Source organism: Aquarana catesbeiana, linkage group LG05, assembly GCF_042186555.1.
Source record: "Aquarana catesbeiana isolate 2022-GZ linkage group LG05, ASM4218655v1, whole genome shotgun sequence".
Taxonomy (NCBI): Eukaryota; Metazoa; Chordata; class Amphibia; order Anura; family Ranidae; genus Aquarana; species Aquarana catesbeiana.
This window is the reverse complement of record NC_133328.1, coordinates 175,410,889-175,430,525: the sequence shown is the minus strand read 5'-3', so window position 1 is coordinate 175,430,525 and position 19,637 is coordinate 175,410,889. Positions and strand designations below refer to the sequence as shown.

General features: G+C 46.2%; 1 protein-coding gene across 4 annotated transcripts in view; it reads right to left on the bottom strand.

The window, feature by feature from the left end:
* The window catches only part of LOC141144573 (acyl-CoA dehydrogenase family member 11-like), a 386,002-nt gene that overhangs the window by 167,090 nt on the left and 199,275 nt on the right, over positions 1 to 19,637 (bottom strand). For 3 of the 4 annotated variants that reach the window (XM_073630369.1, XM_073630370.1, XM_073630372.1), the window contains exon 8: positions 12,075 to 12,181. The exons of the other annotated variant lie outside the window; for it this stretch is intronic. In XM_073630369.1, the coding sequence (XP_073486470.1) occupies positions 12,075 to 12,181 (107 nt within the window). The remainder of the gene's footprint in view (positions 1 to 12,074; positions 12,182 to 19,637) is intronic. 4 annotated transcript variants of the gene reach the window in all.

Below are 19,637 nucleotides of genomic sequence, written 5' to 3'. Positions count from 1 at the left end.
GAATTGCACCCCAAAACACATTTAGCTGCTTCTCCTGAGTATGGGAATACCACATGTGTGAGACTTTTTGGGAGCCTAGCCGCGTACGGGGCCCCGAAAACCAAGCACCGCCTTCAGGATTCCTAAGGGCGTATATTTTTGATTTCACTCCTCACTACCTATCACAGTTTTGGAAGCCATAAAATGCCCAGATGGCACAAAACCCCCCCAAATGACCCCATTTTGGAAAGTAGACACCCCAAGCTATTTGCTGAGAGGCATGTTGAGTCCATGGGATATTATATTTTGACACTAGTTGCGGGAAAATTACAAACTTTTTTTTTTTTTCTTTTTTTTTGCACAAAGTTGTCACTAAATGATATATTGCTCAAACATGCCATAGGCATATGTGGAATTACACCCCAAAATACATTCTGCTGCTTCTCCTGAGTATGGGGATACCACATGTGTGGGACTTTTTGGGAGCCTAGCCACGTACGGGGCCCCGAAAACCAAGCACCGCCTTCAGGATTTCTAAGGGCATAAATTTTTGATTTCATTCTTCACTACCTATCACAGTTTTGAGGGCCATAAAATGCCAAGATGGCACAAACCCCCCTAAATGACCCCATTTTGGAAAGTAGACACCCCAAGCTATTTGCTGAGAGGCATGTTGAGTCCATGGAATATTTTATATTTTGACACAAGTTGCGGGAAAATTACAAACTTTTTTTTTTTTTTTGCACAAAGTTGTCACTAAATGATATATTGTTCAAATATGCCATGGGCATATGTGGGATTACACCTCAAAATACATTCTGCTGCTTCTCCTGAGTACGGGTATACCACATGTGTGGGACTTTTTGGAAGCCTAACTTCATACGGGGCCCCAAAAACCAATCACCGCCTTCAGGATTTCTAAGGGCGTAAATTTTTGATTCACTCCTCACTACCTATCACAGTTTCGAAGGCCATAAAATGCCAAGATAGCACAAACCCCCCCAAATGACCCCATTTTGGAAAGTGGACACCCCAAGCTATTTGCTGAGAGGCATGGTGAGTATTATGCAGCTCTCATTTGTTTTTGAAAATGAAGAAAGTCAAGAAATTTTTTTTTTCTTTTTTCAATTTTCAAAACTTTGTGAAAAAAAGTGAGGTCTGCAAAATACTCACTATACCTCTCAGCAAATAGCTTGGGGTGTCTACTTTCCAAAATAGTGTCATTTGGGGGGGGAGTTTGTGCCACCTGGGCATTCCATGGCCTCCGAAACTGTGATAGGCAGTGAAGAGTGAAATCAAAAATTTACGCCCTTAGAAAGCCTGAAGGCGGTGCTTGGTTTTCGGGGTCCCGTACGCGGCTAGGTTCCCAAAAAGTCTCACACATGTGGTATCCCTGTACTCAGGAGAAGCAACAGAATGTATTTTGGGGTGTAATTTCACATATTCCCATGGCATGTTTGAGCAATATATCATTTAGTGACAACTTTGTGCAAAAAAAAAAAAAAATTGTCTTTTTCCCGCAACTTGTGTCACAATATAAAATATACCATGGACTCGACATGCCTCTCAGCAAATAGCTTGGGGTGTCTACTTTCCAAAATGGGGTCATTTGGGGGGGTGTTTGAACTGTCCTGGCATTTTATGCACAACATTTAGGAGCTTATGTCACACATCACCCACTCTTCTGACCACTTGAAGACAAAGCCCTTTCTGACACTTTTTGTTTACATGAAAAAATTATTTTTTTGTGCAAGAAAATTACTTTGAACCCCCAAACATTATATATATTTTTTTAAAGCAAATACTCTACAGAATAAAATGGTGGGTGTTTTTTTTTTTTTTTCCACACAGTATTTGCGCAGCGATTTTTCAAACGCATTTTTTTGGGAAAAAACACACTTTTTAAATTTTAATGCACTAAAACACACTATATTGCCCAAATGTTTGATGAAATAAAAAAGATGATCATAGGCTGAGTACATAGATACCAAACATGACATGCTTTAAAATTGCGCACAAACGTGCAGTGGCGACAAACTAAATACATTTTTAAAAGCCTTTAAAAGCCTTTACAGGTTACCACTTTAGATTTACAGAGGAGGTCTACTGCTAAAATTACTGCCCTCGATCTGACCTTCGCGGTGATACCTCACATGCATGGTGCAATTGCTGTTTACATTTGACGCCAGACCGACGCTTGTGTTCGCCTTTGCGTGAGAGCAGGGGGGGACAGGGGTGCTTTTTTTTTTTTTTATTTTTTTTTTTGGGGTTTTTTTATCTTATTTTTAAACTGTTCCGTTCATTTTTTTATTTTTTTAATAAATTTTATTGTTATCTCAGGGAATGTAAATATCCCCTATGATAGCAATAGGTAGTGACAGGTACTCTTTTTTGAAAAAATTGGGGTCTTTTAGAACCTAGATCTCTCCTCTGTCCTCAAAGCATCTGACCACACCAAGATCGGTGTGATAAAATGCTTTCCCAATTTCCCAATGGCGCTGTTTACATCCGGCGAAATCTAAGTCATGAAATGCTCGTAGCTTCCGGTCTCTTAGGCCATAGAGATGATTGGAGCCATTCTGGTCTCTGATCAGCTCAATGGTCAGCTGGCCGAATCACCGGCTGCATTCTCGGGTTCCCTGTTGGGACAGGAGAACCAGAGAAAAACATGCAAGATGGTGGGGGGGGGCATTCCCTCCCACTGCTTGTAAAAGCAGTCTAGAGGCTAATTAACTGAAAAGAATGATACCAAGATGATACCTAAACCTGCACCTAAACCTGCAGGCATCATTCTGGTATAACCACTCAAAGTCCAGCAACATACCAGTACGTTGCTGGTCCTTGTTGGGCATATATTGTAAACTTTTATTCATGCAGCCTGTGGGCTAAACGAAAAAAAGATATTGATCGGTGGGTATGCCCACCATTAGAATACCTCCCTTCATCCACCCACTTCTAATGATGGGCATACATGCACCGTTTATATATGCCGAAGCATGGGGGCATCCTCCCGCAAAAGGTAGGAGCAAATCGCTCCTCCACCCACTGCTGCCCCCATGCTTCAGCATATATGCTGAAGTATGTAACTGTGGTGGTGAAATCACCTCCGACAGCGCTGGAGTCACGGCTTTATGTATCGTGGGAGCAAACGCTGTTGCTGTCAAGATAAATAAATACGCTCTGCAGCTGAATGGCATACCTGAAAACAAAAAAATGGTTACCAAACATGATAAAAACATAACAACAATAAAACATTGCAGAATAGAATACAGTAAAAAAGAGCAGAACAATAGAGAGAGAATAGAGAGAGAGAACAATAAAACGACAACTATTTTTGGTTTTTATTATTTTAGATTTTTTTTTGTGTTTTTTTTTTTACTTTTTTTTGTTTTTTGTTTTTTTACACTTTTTTTTGTAACTTTAACTTTTATAACTGGTACCAGGTTTGGGTCTCTCAAAATGCGATGGCATCTTGGGAGACCCTGTGAAAGTGTGTCCTAGTCTGTGCAGTGCTGTACCCTACGCTAATACTCAACTAGTGTATGGTAGCGTTCAAAACATTCACCAATGCAAAGACCAGGATTGTCAGGACAGAAGGGACAATAATACCGGGTGTCACGCCTAAATCCACGATTGCTGCAGACACAACATCTTTTTTGGGGGGCTCGTTGGGTAGGGGCAGTGGCGTAGTGTGGGTTGTCAGCACCCGGGGCAAGGCGAGTAATTTGCGCCCCCTAACCTGTGGGCTTTTAGCACCTAAGAATGGGGGCCCAGGTTCCTCCACTCACAGCCTGAGCCTCTGATTGGCCGCCTGCAGCCTTTTATTAATGGTTAGATCTGAGATATCTCTTTGATTACAGTAGTCAAAGAGATATCTTCTCAGTATCAGCCAATAATAAATGGCTGCGGGCAGCCAATCAGAGATCTAGGTTGTAAATAACAAGGAGCACCTTATATACAGCAGAGCAGGCAGCCAATAGTAACCCAGACGTAAGGGTTGTGCATATTATTTAATGCTAGACATACTACAGGAGACAGTCAGAAACTGCAGGCATACTATAGGAGATGGTCAGAGACTGCAGACATACTACAGGAGATGGTCAGAGACTGCAGACATACTACAGGAGATGATCAGAGACTGCAGACATACTACAGGAGATGATCAGAGTCTTAATAGAGCATTGTTAAATACTACTTGTGCATTCTGCGCAGAGTACAGAGTTCAGGAGTGCAATATGTACAGAGTTTATGAGTGTACTGCGTACAGGGTACAAAGATCAGGAGTGTGCTATATACAAAGTGCAAAGATCAAGATTATGCTACGTACCAAAAATCAGGAGTACCCTATATACAGAGTGTAAAGTTTAGGAGAGCGCTAGGTACAGAGTTCAGAGTGCAATTCATACAGAGTGAAGAGCTCAGGAGTGTACTGCATACACCGTGCAGAATTCAGTAGTGAGCTACGTACAGAGTGCAAAGATTAGGAGTGTGCTAAATACAAAGAGAAAACTACGCACTGAGTGCAAAGATCAGGACTGTCCTATGTACTGAGTGCAGGATTCAGGAGTTCACTACATAGAGAGTGAAGAGTTCAAAAGTGCAAATAGTTCAGGAGAGCGCTACGCAGAGTGAGCAGAGTTCAGAAGTGCACTGCATAGAGAATGCACTGCAGAGTTCATGACTGTGCTACGTACAGATTGCAGGGCTCAGGAATGCATGTCTCACAGGACAGTTTACAACTCCCCTTCCAGTACAGAGCTGTCCTCCCACCCCCAAATCCTCTCTTCCCCACCTACAAAGTATCAGGAGAGGGGCTGCTACAGAAGTGCAGCTACAGCTTACAGTAGGAGTGCAATGTTGTTAGGTGGGGAGAGGGGGCATTAGTGCAATGAGGGGGTATAGGCAATGATATTGGTGCTAAGTTAATAGGGCATTGATGCTAAATGGGGGGGGGGGGTAATGTGCTAATTTCTAACTTGGGGGAGAGTTGGAACATTATAAGTGTAAGGATAAGTAGGCAGGACAGGAGGGACATTGGGAATAAGTGGGGGGATGTTTGGGATAAGTGAAGAGGGAGGGGTTACTTGGGATAAGTGGAGGATATTGGGGATACATGGGAGGAGAGGAGAAACCTTTGGGATAAGTGGCGGGACAGGAGGGACATTGGGGATAAGTGGGGGGAGAGGAGGGGCATTGGGGATAAGTGGGGGGGAGAGGAGGGGCATTTCGAATAAGTGGGAGGGGAGGGGGGACATTTAGGATAAGTGAGGATAAGTGGGATAATGTGGGGATAAGTGGGGGGACAGGAGGAACATTGGAGGGACAGGAGGGAAAATTGGGAGAATGGGTGGGACCATGAGGATAAGTGGGAGGACAGGAGGGACACTGAGGATAAGTGGGAGGAGGGGAGGGGACATTGAGGATAAGTGGGGGGAGAGGAGGAACATTTGGAATAAGTAAGAGGAGGGACATTGGGGATAAGTGGGGGGGACAGGAGGGACATTGGGGGACAGGAGGAACATTTGAGGGACATTGGGGGACAGGAGGGACATTGGGGGGGGGGCGGGAGGGAGATTGAGGATAAGTGGGAGGATAAGTGGGAGGACAGGAGGGACATTGGGGGAAATGAGGAACATTGGAGGGACATTGGGGGGACAGGAGAGACACTGACGATAAGTGGGGGGAGAGGAGGAACATTTGGGATAAGTGAGAGGAGAGGAGGGGCACTGGGGATAAGTGGGGGGACAGGAGGAACATTGGAGGAACAGGAGGGACATTGAGGATAAGTGGGGGGACAGGAGGGACATTGAGGATAAGTGGGGGTACTAGAGGGACATTGGGGGGACAGGAGGGACATTGGGGATAAGTGGGGGACAGGAGGGACATTGAGGGACAGGAGGGACATTGGGGATAAGTGGGGGGCAGGAGGGACATTGGGGGACGAGAGGAATATTTGGGGGGGAGGGAGGGACATTGGGGGACAGGAGGGACATTGGGGATAAGTGGGGGGCAGGAGGGACATTGGGGGACAGGAGGAACATTGGGGGGGCAGGAGGGACATTGGGGGGGCCAGGAGGGACATTGGGGGACAAGAGGAATATTTGAGGGGCAGGGGGGGACATTGGGGGACAGGAGGAATATTGGGGGGTGGGAGGGACTTTGAGGATAAGTGGGAGGACAGGAGGGACATGGGGGGGCAGGAGGGACATTGAGGATAAGTGGGGGACAGGAGGGACATTGGGGGGCAGGAGGAACATGGGGGGGGCAGGAGGGACATTGGGGGGGGACAGGGGGGACATTGGGGGACAGGGGGGACATTGGGGATAAGTGGGGAGCAGGAGGGACATTGGGGGACAAGAGGAATATTCAGGGGGGGCGGGAGGGACATTGGGGGACAGGAGGGACATTGGGGATAAGTGGGGGGCAGGAGGGACATTGGGGGACAAGAGGAATATTCGGGGGGGGCAGGAGGGACATTGGGGGACAGGAGGGACATTGGGGATAGGTGGGGGGCAGGAGGGACATTGGGGGACAAAAAGGAATATTCGGGGGGACAGGAGGGACATTGGGGATAAGTGGGGGGCAGGAGGGACATTGGGGGACAGGAGGAATATTGGGGGGGCGGGAGGGACATTGAGGATAAGTGGGAGGACAGGAGGGACATTGGGGGACAGGAGGGACATTGGGGATAAGTGGGGGGCAGGAGGGACATTGGGGGACAAGAGGAATATTCGGGGGGGCAGGAGGGACATTGGGGGACAGGAGGGACATTGGGGATAGGTGGGGGGCAGGAGGGACATTGGGGGACAAGAGGAATATTCGGGGGGACAGGAGGGACATTGGGGATAAGTGGGGGGCAGGAGGGACATTGGGGGACAGGAGGAATATTGGGGGGGCGGGAGGGACATTGAGGATAAGTGGGAGGACAGGAGGGACATTGGGGGGCGGGCAGGAGGGACATTTGAGATAAGTGGGGGAGAGGGTGATGCTCTGTGTATGTGAAGTGTACATCTGTTTCACATACCGCAGTTCACTTGGTCAGGAAGATCCGGTTCCCCGGAGATGTTATCATTGCATGTGGGGTAGAGCTGGACTGGCTGCCGCACTGTAGAAATGGGAGATCCAGTCCAGAGCGGCGGAGGAGAAGACGGCGGCGGTTCACACAGTAAGGCGGAGGCGGGACTCCTGGAGCAATCCTGCCCTGCCACCGCACGTGACCCCGTTCATCCAATCACCGGGCACCCGCTGCCCATGCCGGAACCTGGTGGACGGAGCACAGCCAGTGACACCGTCCGTACACAGCATTTGGACGGAGTTTCACTGGCACCTGATGCTGCGCCCCCCCAAATTTTGCGCCCGGGGCCACGGCACCCCCCGCACCCCCCACGCTACGCCACTGGGTAGGGGTACTCGGGAGGACATAAAGAAAATGCCTCTCATGCAGCCGGCTTACTGCATTTGGTTGGGAAAGGTGAGGTGGAGCACTGTCTGGAAACAGAAGGGCTCTGACGATCTCTTCCTGGAATTTAAGGAAGGATCCAGTCTGTCCTGAAGCTCTGTATAGCACATAAGCGTTCAGCAAAGCCAATTGAAATAAACAGACACTTTTTTTTACCAGTGTCTGGCCTTACGGGCAACTAGGTACGGCGCCAACAACTGGTCATTGAGGTCCACCCCTCCCATATTTTGGTTATATTCGTGGACACAGAGGAGTTTCTCCACAACACCAGTCGCCGTAGTAATTTGGACCGTCGTGTCTGCATGAAGGGAGGTAAGAACGAAAACATTCTTATTATCCCTCCACTTCATAGCAAATTATTACACTGCAAGCAGGCTCTCTCCCCCAGCCTAAGACGGGAATCTACAAGCCGCCGGGGAAAGCCCTGGCGATTAGGTCGCACGGTGCCACATGCTCCAATCTGATGATCAAAAAGGTGACTAAAAAGTGGCACGCTCGTGTAATAATTGTCCATGTACAAGTGGTACCCCTTTCCGAATAAGGGTGACATCAAGTCCCACACTATCTTGCCAGCACTTCCTATGTAGTCAGGGCAGTTTGTCGGCTCTACGTGACTATCTTTGCCCTCGTAAACCATAAAACTACATGTATAGCCTGTGGCCCTGTCACAGAGCTTATACATCTTGACCCCGTATCTGGCACGCTTGCTGGGAAGGTACTGTTTGAATGACAAGAAGCCAGAAAATTTAATCAGGGACTCATCAGTGCAGACAACTTGATGGGGAGTAAACAAGTCTGCAAAACGTTGGTTGAAGTGGTTTACGAGGGGCCGAATTTTGTAGAGCCGATCGTATTCAGGGTCTCCACGAGGACTACAGAGTTCATTGTTGTTGAAGTGCATGAACCGCAAAATCTGCTCGTATCGTGCCCTGGTCATGGAGGCAGAGAACAAGGGCATATGGTGAATTGGGTCAGTGGACCAATATGACCGCAACTCACTCTTTTTAGTTATGCCCATGTTGAGGGAAAGGCCCAGAAAGAGCTTCAATTCGGAGACCGTAATTGGTCTCCAATCTCTGGCAAGGGAGGCCTGGGGAATAGTGGCGATGTGTTGACCAGCATATAAATTGCTTTGGTCCACAATAGATCTATAGAGATCTTCGGTGAAAAACAGCGAATAAAAATCCAGTGGCGTAAAATCAACTGTTTCCACCTGAATTCCGGGTTGGCCAGTGAATGGGGGAAGTACGGGTGCTGCAGAGGTGGTGGGTTCCCAATTCGGATTGGCGAATGCAGCAGGAAGGGCACTATGGGCACGACGGGCCTGTGTTCGTCTTCTTGGTGGCAGCGGGACACTACTTGTGCTTGCCACCTCGCCAGCTTGAACTGCACTTATGGGACTCGCCACGTCACCACGTGATACTGCAGTGCTAAATGTACGACCAGGGTGTACTAGGCCGCTGGTGCTTGCCAGTTCACCAGAAGGAATAGCGGCGCTAGTACTGCTCTGCTCCATACAAGAGCCCTGCGGTTCTTGCACTTCAAGGACAGAAGAAGAAGATTGGGGTCTGGTACGCTTGACCTTGGCAGGGACCACAACTCCGTTGTCAGAGCTATCTGTAATGGAGCCGCTGTCGTCTACAGGATCGTATTCTGAGCCTGAATCTGACAGATGAGTGACTTCCTCTTCACTATCTGTCATGCTCAGAAATGTGTAGGCCTCTTCACTAGTGTACCTTCAATTTGCCATTTTGGGCTCTAAATTTAGGGGTACACTAGTGAGACTCACAGGCAAAAAAGCTCCTGACTGTTAGCGACTGATTCAAAACGCTACCAAAAAACTGTTAGCAATCGCAGGGATCAGGCCTGACTCTGCGAACGCTGCAGTTATGTGTGCTTAGTGTTTTGTAAGTGTCAGTGATCGATCGATACTGCACTTGGGTGGGCAGGGCTGGGCCGAGGGGCAAAATGCAGGTGCTAGCAGGTATCTGGGCTGATCCCGCTAACACTGTGTTTTTGGGAACCCTAGTATAGATCTGATCGGATCAGATATCGATCCGTTCAGATACTATAGCACTAAGGGAGGTGTATGCTGCGTGCGTGGGTGTTAGCGGTACTGGCGCTAAACTGACGCTGCCTGGGGTGACGCAGACCTTATCTGACCCTAAAAACGTAACTTATATCACCGCCGGGCAATTAGGGGATTAAACATTTATTAGGTAATAAACGGCGGGTGCCCTAAAACTATAACAAACTATAATAAACAAACTAACTAACCAGCGTCACCCGTAACAGTTATACGGTGATCACTGGTGAAAGGGTTAACTAGGGGGCAATCAGGGGATTAAAACCTTTATTAGGTAGTATATGTGGGTCCCTGTTGCTATAAAACGCTGACGGCGAACCTATATACTTACCTCCCTAACTAGCGTCACCTGTGTCACTAATACAGCGATCAGAAAAACGATCGCTTAGTGACACTGGCAACGGGGGGTGATCACGGGGTTAACCTTTATTGGGGGGGTTAGGGGGGTACCCTAGACCTAAAGGGGGGTACCTCAGACCTAAAGGGGGCTAACCCTAACTGCCCTAATACTTATAACTGTCACAAAATGACACCAATGCAAAAAAAAACCTGCTATTGGTGTCACTGTGACAGGGGGTACAGGGGGGTGATCGGGGGGTGATGGGGGGTGAAAAGTGTGCCTAGTGTTTTCTACTGAAAGTGTAGTGTTGGTGCAACTCACATTGATGTCTTCTCTCCTCGGCGCCCGAACGAAAAGACCGGCTCGAGGAGAGATGACATCACTTCCTCTGCCGCTGTTTACATTACAGCAGCAGAGGAAGATTTTCATTCGTGGGGAGCGATCGCGAGGGGGTGGCCACGACTGAGTGGCCTCCCCCTCAGCCTGTATAGCTTCCCCACTGATGCCGACCGCCTCGGGCACCGGGGGAGGCAGTTCACATACCAGGTACGTGATTTTGCCTGCCCGTGCCATTCTGCCGTAGTATATCTGCGTTAGGCGGTCGGCAAGTGGTTAAAGAGTTTTATCATACCTCGGAGTGCAGACATCCATTTCTTCTTATCCTGCAGACTGATTGGTGAGTTGAGCTATGGATTGTTCTGTTTTTGTCATATATCGCAAAATTACCTATATAGTGTTATATCAGAGGGTGGTGGCAAGTAGCCTGGGGAGCCCGTGGGGAATATCTCCAAAACCCCAAAAAGGAAACACTCACATAGGAGCAAGGAAGATACCATATATCTGGATTTTGGAAATATATACTGTGGTATTATAGTGCACCACATGGGGGCATAGAAATTTTTTATATTCTTCCATCCATCCAATGTATGGTAACTATATGTATATTTGTGTATACGTGTAATGCCATTCCAATCCTCTTTCATTTATACAATCAATTATGTATACAGGTGTGTGCACTGCATCTTAATCTCTTTTTTCATTGATAGGTGGCATCTGCCTGGCAAGTGTCTCCTCAGCCTATTAAGGGACAGGGGACACTTTCATTGGTTCGCCCCGGGATTGTTTTTGGACAGCCCACATCCCAGTTTCCAAGGTGCATTCGGAAGTGGCGCAAATCCTTTACGCGTCACTTCCATGATATGCTTCCAGGCCGTGGAACACAATATTCATGACGATGGTGCGGCCCAGGAAAAGGGATTTCTCCACAGGCCGCACGATAATACTACCCTCTACCACTGGCTGGATCCTCCCCATGGAGAGGTCCATGTATTATCACAAACCTTAGTCGGATTTCTATAATTGTCTCTCAAGGGATGGTACTTCCTTAGGGTGCATATTGAGTCACACTCTACCCCCACATTTTTTACTCTACTCACAGGAACTTAGGCAGCAGCGGAAGCCATTGGCAGCTGCTGCTGTCAATCAAATGCTATGAGGAGGGAGCAGGGGGGCTATGATGTGCCGTGTGTATGTCTATGGACCAAGCCCACACGCCTGCCTCCATAGCAAGCTGTTTGTTATGGGGGCAGACACAGAAGGGACCCCATAAGAGGAGGTTCAGGGCCACTCTGTGCAATACAATTACACAGAGAAAGTAAGTATAAGATGTTTATTTTAATTAAATAATTTGCCTTTGAAACGCTTTAAAGAGGAACTGCAGTCTGCTCACATAATTTGTAATAAAAACATCTTTGCCATTCTGAAGCTTCCCTTCAACCACTTTGCATATTTTTTTATATATACTGGGATTCTGTACTTGCCAAATATGCTGCAGAAATCTTCCTCCATTAAGTCTGGCTGCAGCCATTTTAACTGTGGGCATTTGAAGCTGCTGCCTGTTCACTTCCTGGATTTACACAGACACGCAGAGGCACACCTCCAGCTCTGCAGCCCTGCAGCTTTCATTGGCCTTCTTATGACTCATCCCCCCTCACAGAGAGCTGTGCATGATGTCATAAGCCTAGGCTAATGACCAAACAAGAAACAGGAAGTGGGCTGTATAAGGTATTTACTGGCAGAAAACAAATGTTTTACTATCCAAAGTTGAAACAACAAGGGCAAAAGATTTAACAGATGGAAAGTTGAAAAAATGACTGAAGGTCCGCTTTAAATATGAATTTGGTATATTGTAATGCAAGAAGGAATCTTACCATTTAGCTAATCTGAGTCCCTTTTCAGCCAGAGGTTTAACCATATTAGCAAAGATGATGGTATCCTCCCCACTGGAATTCCCAGAAAGAAACCTTGCATGAATCCCCTACATAACAAAACAGTTATGTTAAGAGCTATGTAAATAAATATTAGTCTTTGTGAAGAAGTTATTAGAATCAAGTAAACCTGAGCAAGCTAAACACAGTTGATGGTGAAGTAATATGCAAAATCTTGACCTGTTATGTAAAAATCCAGCCTGACCTAGACCCACCTCCCTATCAGTCAATGAGGTCTCTTGTAGAAGAGAAATAAGGAGGCTAAGAAGGGGAGAGGGGAGAAGCTAGGCCAACTTTTATGAGGAAAAGAGTCGCATATATTTTCAGCTCACTATAACTCTGGATATACTGATTCCAACAAGAAGATAAAACTTTACCTGGCAAATTGACAATATATTAGGACTTTTTTTAACGTGTCAATATACATTAATCCTTTTTAACAGTAAAAAGGTGCCAATCCTTTACCTTTTTTTATCACGCATGCCTACATGGCATAATTCTCACAAACAGATTTGGAATCTGCTGACCACGGCTATTCAGAAACAGCTGCATGCTTATGAGTGACTCCTTCCCATCATGTCCATTGATCTGCATTGATCTGCATAGAACAAAAGCAGGCTCAATACGAGGGTACGAGAGAGAAAGCAATCATTTTTTTTATGTGCTCTGTTCCCAACATAACACTGAGTTGGGGTGCACTGCATAAAAATGCAGCATGTCTGAATTTTTTTGGCAATGCGTGACCCGTCAATTCACCTTCTGTAGCGTCATTTTGTGACATTTCAAAAAAAGAATAGAAAACAGTGCGGCGCTTGGTAACAAAGCATAGCACCACCCTTTATATCCCACACCAGTACACCTTGTGTTGTATGATGCATAATGCGTGCGGGCTGGTTTGAATGGGCCCTTACTCTTCTAGAAATTTCTTAACTTAACCACTTCAGCCCCGGAAGGATTTACCCCCTTCCTGACCAGAGCACTTTTTACAATTTGGCACTGCGTCGCTTTAACTGCTAATTGCGCGGTCATGCAATGCTGTACCCAAACGAAATTTGCGTCCTTTTCTTCCCACAAATAGAGCTTTCTTTTGATGGTATTTGATCACCTCTGCCGTTTTTATTTTTTGCGCTATACACGGAAAAAGACCGAAAATTTTATATTTTCTACTTTTTGTTCTAAAAAAAATCCAATAAACTCAATTTTAGTCATACATTTAGGCCAAAATGTATTCGGCCACATGTCTTTGGTAAAAAAAATGTCAATAAGTGTATATTTATTGGTTTGCGCAAAAGTTATAGCGCCTACAAACTAGGGTACATTTTCTGGAATTTACACAGCTTTTAGTTTATGACTGCCTATGTCGTTTCTTGAGGTGCTAAAATGGCAGGGCAGTACAAAACCCCCACAAATGACCCCATTTTGGAAAGTAGACACCCCAAGGAAATTGCTGAGAGGCATGTTGAGCCCATTGAATATTATTTTTTTTTGTCCCAAGTGATTGAATAATGACAAAAAAAAAAATTACAAAAAGTTGTCACTAAATGATATATTGCTCACACAGGCCATGGGCATATGTGGAATTGCACCCCAAAATACATTTAGCTGCTTCTCCTGAGTATGGGGATACCACATGTGTGGGACTTTTTGGGAGCCTAGCTGCGTACGGGGCCCTGAAAACCAATCACTGCCTTCAGGATTTCTAAGGGCGTACATTTTTGATTTTACTCCTCACTACCTATCACAGTTTTGAATGCCATAAAATGCCCAGATGGCATAAACCCCCCCCCAAATGACCCCATTTTGGAAAGTAGACACCCCAAGCTATTTGCTTTGAGGCATGTTGAGTCCATGGAATGTTTTATATTTTGACACAAGTTGCGGGAAAGTGACAAATTTTTTTTTTTTTTTTTGCACAAAGTTATCACTTAATGATATATTGCTCACACAGGCCATGGGCATATGTGGAATTACACCCCAAAATACATTTAGCTGCTTCTCCTGAGTATGGGGATACCACATGTGTGGGATTTTTTAGGAGCCTAGCCGCGTACGGGGCCCCGAAAACCAATCACCGCCTTCAGGATTTCTAAGGGCGTGAATTTTTGATTTCACTCTTCACTGCCTATCACAGTTTCGGAGGCCATGGAATGCCCAGGTGGCACAAACCCCCCCCCCAAATGACCCCATTTTGGAAAGTAGACACCCCAAGCTATTTGCTGAGAGGCATGGTGAGTATTTTTCAGCTCTCATTTGTTTTTGAAAATAAAGAAAGACAAGAAAAAAATTTTTTTTTTTTCTTTTTTCAATTTTCAAAACTTTGTGACAAAAAGTGAGGTCTGCAAAATACTCACTATACCTCTCAGCAAATAGCTTGGGATGTCTACTTTCCAAAATGGGGTCATTTGGGGGTTTTTTTTGCCACCTGGGCATTCCATGGCCTCCGAAACTGTGATAGGCAGTGAAGAGTGAAATCAAAAATTTACGCCCTTAGAAAGCCTGAAGGCGGTGCTTGGTTTTCGGGGTCCCGTGCGCGGCTAGGCTCCCAAAAAGTCCCACACATGTGGTATCCCCGTACTCAGGAGAATGTAATTTTACATATTCCCATGGCATGTTTGAGCAATATATCATTTAGTGACAACTTTGTGCAAAAAAAAAAAAAAATAAAATTTGTCTCTTTCCCGCAACTTGTGTCACAATATAAAATATTCCATGGACTCGACATGCCTCTCAGCAAATAGCTTGGGGTGTCTACTTTCCAAAATGGGGTCATTTGGGGGGGTTTTGAACTGTCCTGGCATTTTATGCACAACATTTAGAAGCTTATGTCACACATAACCCACTCTTCTAACCACTTGAAGACAAAGCCCTTTCTGACACTTTTTGATTACATGAAAAAAATATTTTTTTTTGCAAGAAAATTACTTTGAACCCCCAAACATTATATATTTTTTTAAAGCAAATACCCTACAGATTAAAATGGTGGGTGTTTCATTTTTTTTTTTCACACAGTATTTGCGCAGCGATTTTTCAGACGCATTTTTTGGGGAAAAAACACACTTTTTAAAATTTTAATGCACTAAAACACACTATATTGCCCAAATGTTTGATGAAATAAAAAAGATGATCTTAGGCCGAGTACATGGATACCAAACATGGCATGCTTTAAAATTGCGCACAAACGTGCAGTGGCGACAAACTAAATACATTTTTAAAAGCCTTTAAAAGCCTTTACAGGTTACCACTTTAGATTTACAGAGGAGGTCTACTGCTAAAATTACTGCCCTCGATCTGACCTTCGTGGTGATACCTCACATGCATGGTGCAATTGCTGTTTACATTTGACGCCAGACCGATGCTTGCGTTCGCCTTAGCGCGAAAGCAGGGGGGACAGGGGTGCTTTTTTTTTTTTTTTTTTTTTCTTTATTATATTTTTGCTTTTTTATCTATTTTAAACTGTTCCTTTCATATTTTTTTTTTTAAATCATTTTTATTGTTATCTCAGGGAATGTAAATATCCCCTATCATAGCAATAGGTGGTGACAGGTACTCTTTTTTGAAAAAATTGGGGTCTATTAGACCCTAGATTTCTCCTCTGCCCTCAAAGCATCTGACCACACCAAGATCGGTGTGATAAAATGCTTTCCCAATTTCCCAATGGCGCTGTTTACATCCAGCAAAATCTAAGTCATAAAATGCTCGTAGCTTCCGGTTTCTTAGGCCATAGAGATGTTTGGAGCCACTCTGGTCTCTGATCAGCTCTATGGTCAGCTGGCTGAATCACCGGCTGCATTCTCAGGTTCCCTGTTGAGACAGGAGAGCCAGAGAAAAACACGGAAGATGGTTGGGGGGGGGGACATTCCCTCCCACTGCTTGTAAAAGCAGTCTAGAGGCTAATTAGCCGCTAGGATTGCTTTTACATGAAAGCCGACCGCTGGCTGAAAAGAATGATACCAAGATGATACCTAAACCTGCAGGCATCATTCTGGTATAACCACTCAAAGTTGTGAATGGCGTACCTGAAGACAAAAAAATGGTTAACAATAAAGCACAGTAAACGGTAAAGTATAAAAAATTGCAGACCTGAAAAACAAACATGATAAAACATAATAACAATAAAACATTGCAGAATAGAATACAGTATAAAAGAGCAGAACAATAGAGAGAGAATAGAGAGAGAGAGAACAATAAGACGACAACTATTTTTTTTTATTTTATATTTTTGTATGTGTTTTTTTTTTTTTACACTTTTTTTTTGTAACTAACTTTTATAACTGTAACCGGTTCCAGGTTCGGGTCTCTCAAAATGTGATGGCATCTTGGGAGACCCTGTGAAAGTGTGCCTAGCCTGTGCAATGCTGTACCCTACGCTAATACTCAACTAGTGTATGGTAGTGTTCAAAACATTCACCAATGCAAAGACCAGGATTGTCAGGACAGGCGGGACAATAATAGCGGGTGTCACGCCTATATCCGCGCTTGCTGCAGACACAACATCTTTTTTGGGGGGGTTTGTTGGGTAGGGGTACTCGGGAGGACATAAAGAAAATGCCTCTCATGCAGCCGACTGCATTTGGTTGGGGATGTGAATGGGGGAAGTACGGGCGCTGCAGAAGTGGTGGGTTCCCAATTAGGATTGGCGAATGCAGCAGGAAGGGCATTATGGGCACGACGGGCCTGTGTTTGTCTTTTTGGCAGCGGGACACTACTTGTGCTTGCCACCTCACCAGCTTGAACTGCATTTATGGGACTCGCCACGTCACCAAGTGTTACTGCAGTGCTGGTTTGACTACGACCGGGGTGTACTAGGCCGCTGGTGCTTGCCAGTTCACCAAAACGCTACCAAAAAAAACTGTTAGCGATCGCAGGGATCAGGCCTGACTCTGCGAACGCTGCAGTTATGCGTTTAGTGTTTTGTAAGTGACAGTGATCGATTGATACTGCACTTGGGTGGGCTGGGCCGGGCTGGGCGGAGGGGCAAAACGCAGGTGCTAGCAGGTATCTGGGCTGATCCCACTAACACTGCGTTTTTGGGAACCCTAAACTGCTGGGGACGCTAGTATAGATCTGATCGGATCAGGTATTGATCCGATCAGATACTATACCACTAAGGGAGGTGTACGGTGTGTGCGTGGGTGTTAGCGCGACTGGCGCTAACCTGACGCTGCCTGGGGCTGGTACTTGCCAGTTCACCAAAACGCTACCAAAAAAACTGTTAGCGATCGCAGGGATCAGGCCTGACTCTGAGAACGCTGCAGTTATGTGTTTAGTGTTTTGTAAGTGACAGTGATCGATCGATACTGCACTTGGGTGGGCTGGGCTGGGCGGAGGGGCAAAACGCAGGTGCTAGCAGGTATCTGGGCTGATCCCGCTAACACTGCGTTTTTGGGAACCCTAAACTGCTGGGGACGCTAGTATAGATCTGATCGGATCAGATATTGATGCGTTCAGATACTATACCACTAAGGAAGGTGTACGGTGCGTGCGTGGGTGTTAGCGCGACTGGCGCTAACCTGACGCTGCCTGGGGCTGGTGCTTGCCAGTTCACCAAAACGCTACCAAAAAAACTGTTAGCGATCGCAGGGATCAGGCCTGACTCTGCGAACGCTGCAGTTATGCGTTTAGTGTTTTGTAAGTGACAGTGATCGATCGATACTGCACTTGGGTGGGCTGGGCCGGGCTGGGCGGAGGGGCAAAACGCAGGTGCTAGCGGGTATCTGGGCTGATCCCGCTAACACTGCGTTTTTGGGAACCCTAAACTGCTGGGGACGCTAGTATAGATCTGATCGGATCAGATATTGATCCGTTCAGATACTATACCACTAAGGGAGGCGTATGCTGCGTGCGTGGGTGTTAGCGGTACTGGCGCTAATCTGACGCTGCCTGGGGCGACGCATATCACCGCCGGGCGATCAGGGGGCTAAACCTTTATTCGGTAATAAACGGCGGGTGCCCTGACACTATGAAAAATAAACGAACTAACCAGCGTCACCCGCAACAGTTATACGGTGATCAGTGGTGAAAGGGTTAACTAGGGGGCAATCAAGGGGTTAAAACATTTATTAGATAGTATATGGGGGTCCCTGTCGCTATAAAATGCTGACGGCGAACCTAAATATTTACGTTCCTAACTAGCGTCACCAGCGACACTAATACAGCGATCAGAAAAATGATCGCTTAGCGACACTGGTGACAGGGGGTGATCAAGGGGTTAAAACTTTATTAGGGGGGGTTAGGGGGGTATCCTAGACCTAAAGGGGGGTAACACTCACTGTCCTACCACACTAACTGTCACTAACTGACACCCTGCAGTAATCAGAAAAAAAAAAAAAAATACTGCTTGGTGTCAGTGTTACAGGGAGGGGTGATTGGGGGGGATCGGGGGGCGATCGGGGGGGGGATCGGGGGTGTTTTGTGTGCCTGGCATGTTCTACTGTGTGTGTGTGTGTGTGTTGGTGCACTTACATGTCTTCTCTCCTCGGCGCTAGAACGGAAACTGCCGAGCCGAGGAGAGATGACATCACATCCTCTGCCTGTGTGTACTATACACAGGCAGGGGATGTTCCTCATTGGCTGGGAGCGATCGCGAGGGGGGGGCCACGATCGGATGGTCTCCCCCTCGTCTCTCATCGCTCCTAGCCAAATGCCGACCGCCGCTGGCACCGGGGGGGGGTCCGATCGGACCCCCCCCCGCGGGAAGGCAATCACGTATGGGTACGTGATTTTGCCTGCCCGTGCCATTCTGCTCACGTATATATGCGTGAGGCGGTCGGCAAGTGGTTAACCACTTCAATACTGGGTACTTTCACATCCTTCCTACCCAGGCCAATTTTCAGCTTTCATGACTGTTGCACTTTGAATGACAACTGCGTGGTCATGCAACACTTCCGCTTCCGCTGAGGAAGTCCTGCTGGACGATACGCGTGCGGATTGGTTTTTATCCCGGTTTAGACGTCGCTGCAGCCGCCTTATCATTGTCATCTGTAATTTACATGCACCTTGATGCCTAGCACTGGCCATAGTGCTATATTTGTGAGTATCTGTCTTTTTAATAAAAGGAATCGTTTTTTAAGTTATACAGAGAGCACTATGTATTTTCTTTGTATATTCCATGCAATTTTGGAAGAAAAGTGTTGAGCCGTATTAAGGAAGAGAGTTCCAGCTTTCCAGTCAAGACACCTCCCAGACCACTAAGAAGTGGTGAAAGCTTATGAGACCTTCCTGTTAGTTCAGGGGTCCCTCTAACAAGGTGAGCGGTTTGACTGGCAAGAGGGGGAGCACGTTTTCTACGAGCACTTTGGATTTGCATGAGGCACCCTGCATCACCGCTGATATTTGTTTTTTCCATTTATAGACATTTCTAATTATTGATTGGGATTTTAGCGCTGCACTATTTATTTTATTGCATTACATGAAAGGATTTATATATTTGCCTTTAGTGTTCAGCAGCTTTATTTAGTTTGAAGGTTTTTGCGCTGGCTGTTTGTTTTTTGATTACATATCCTGTGG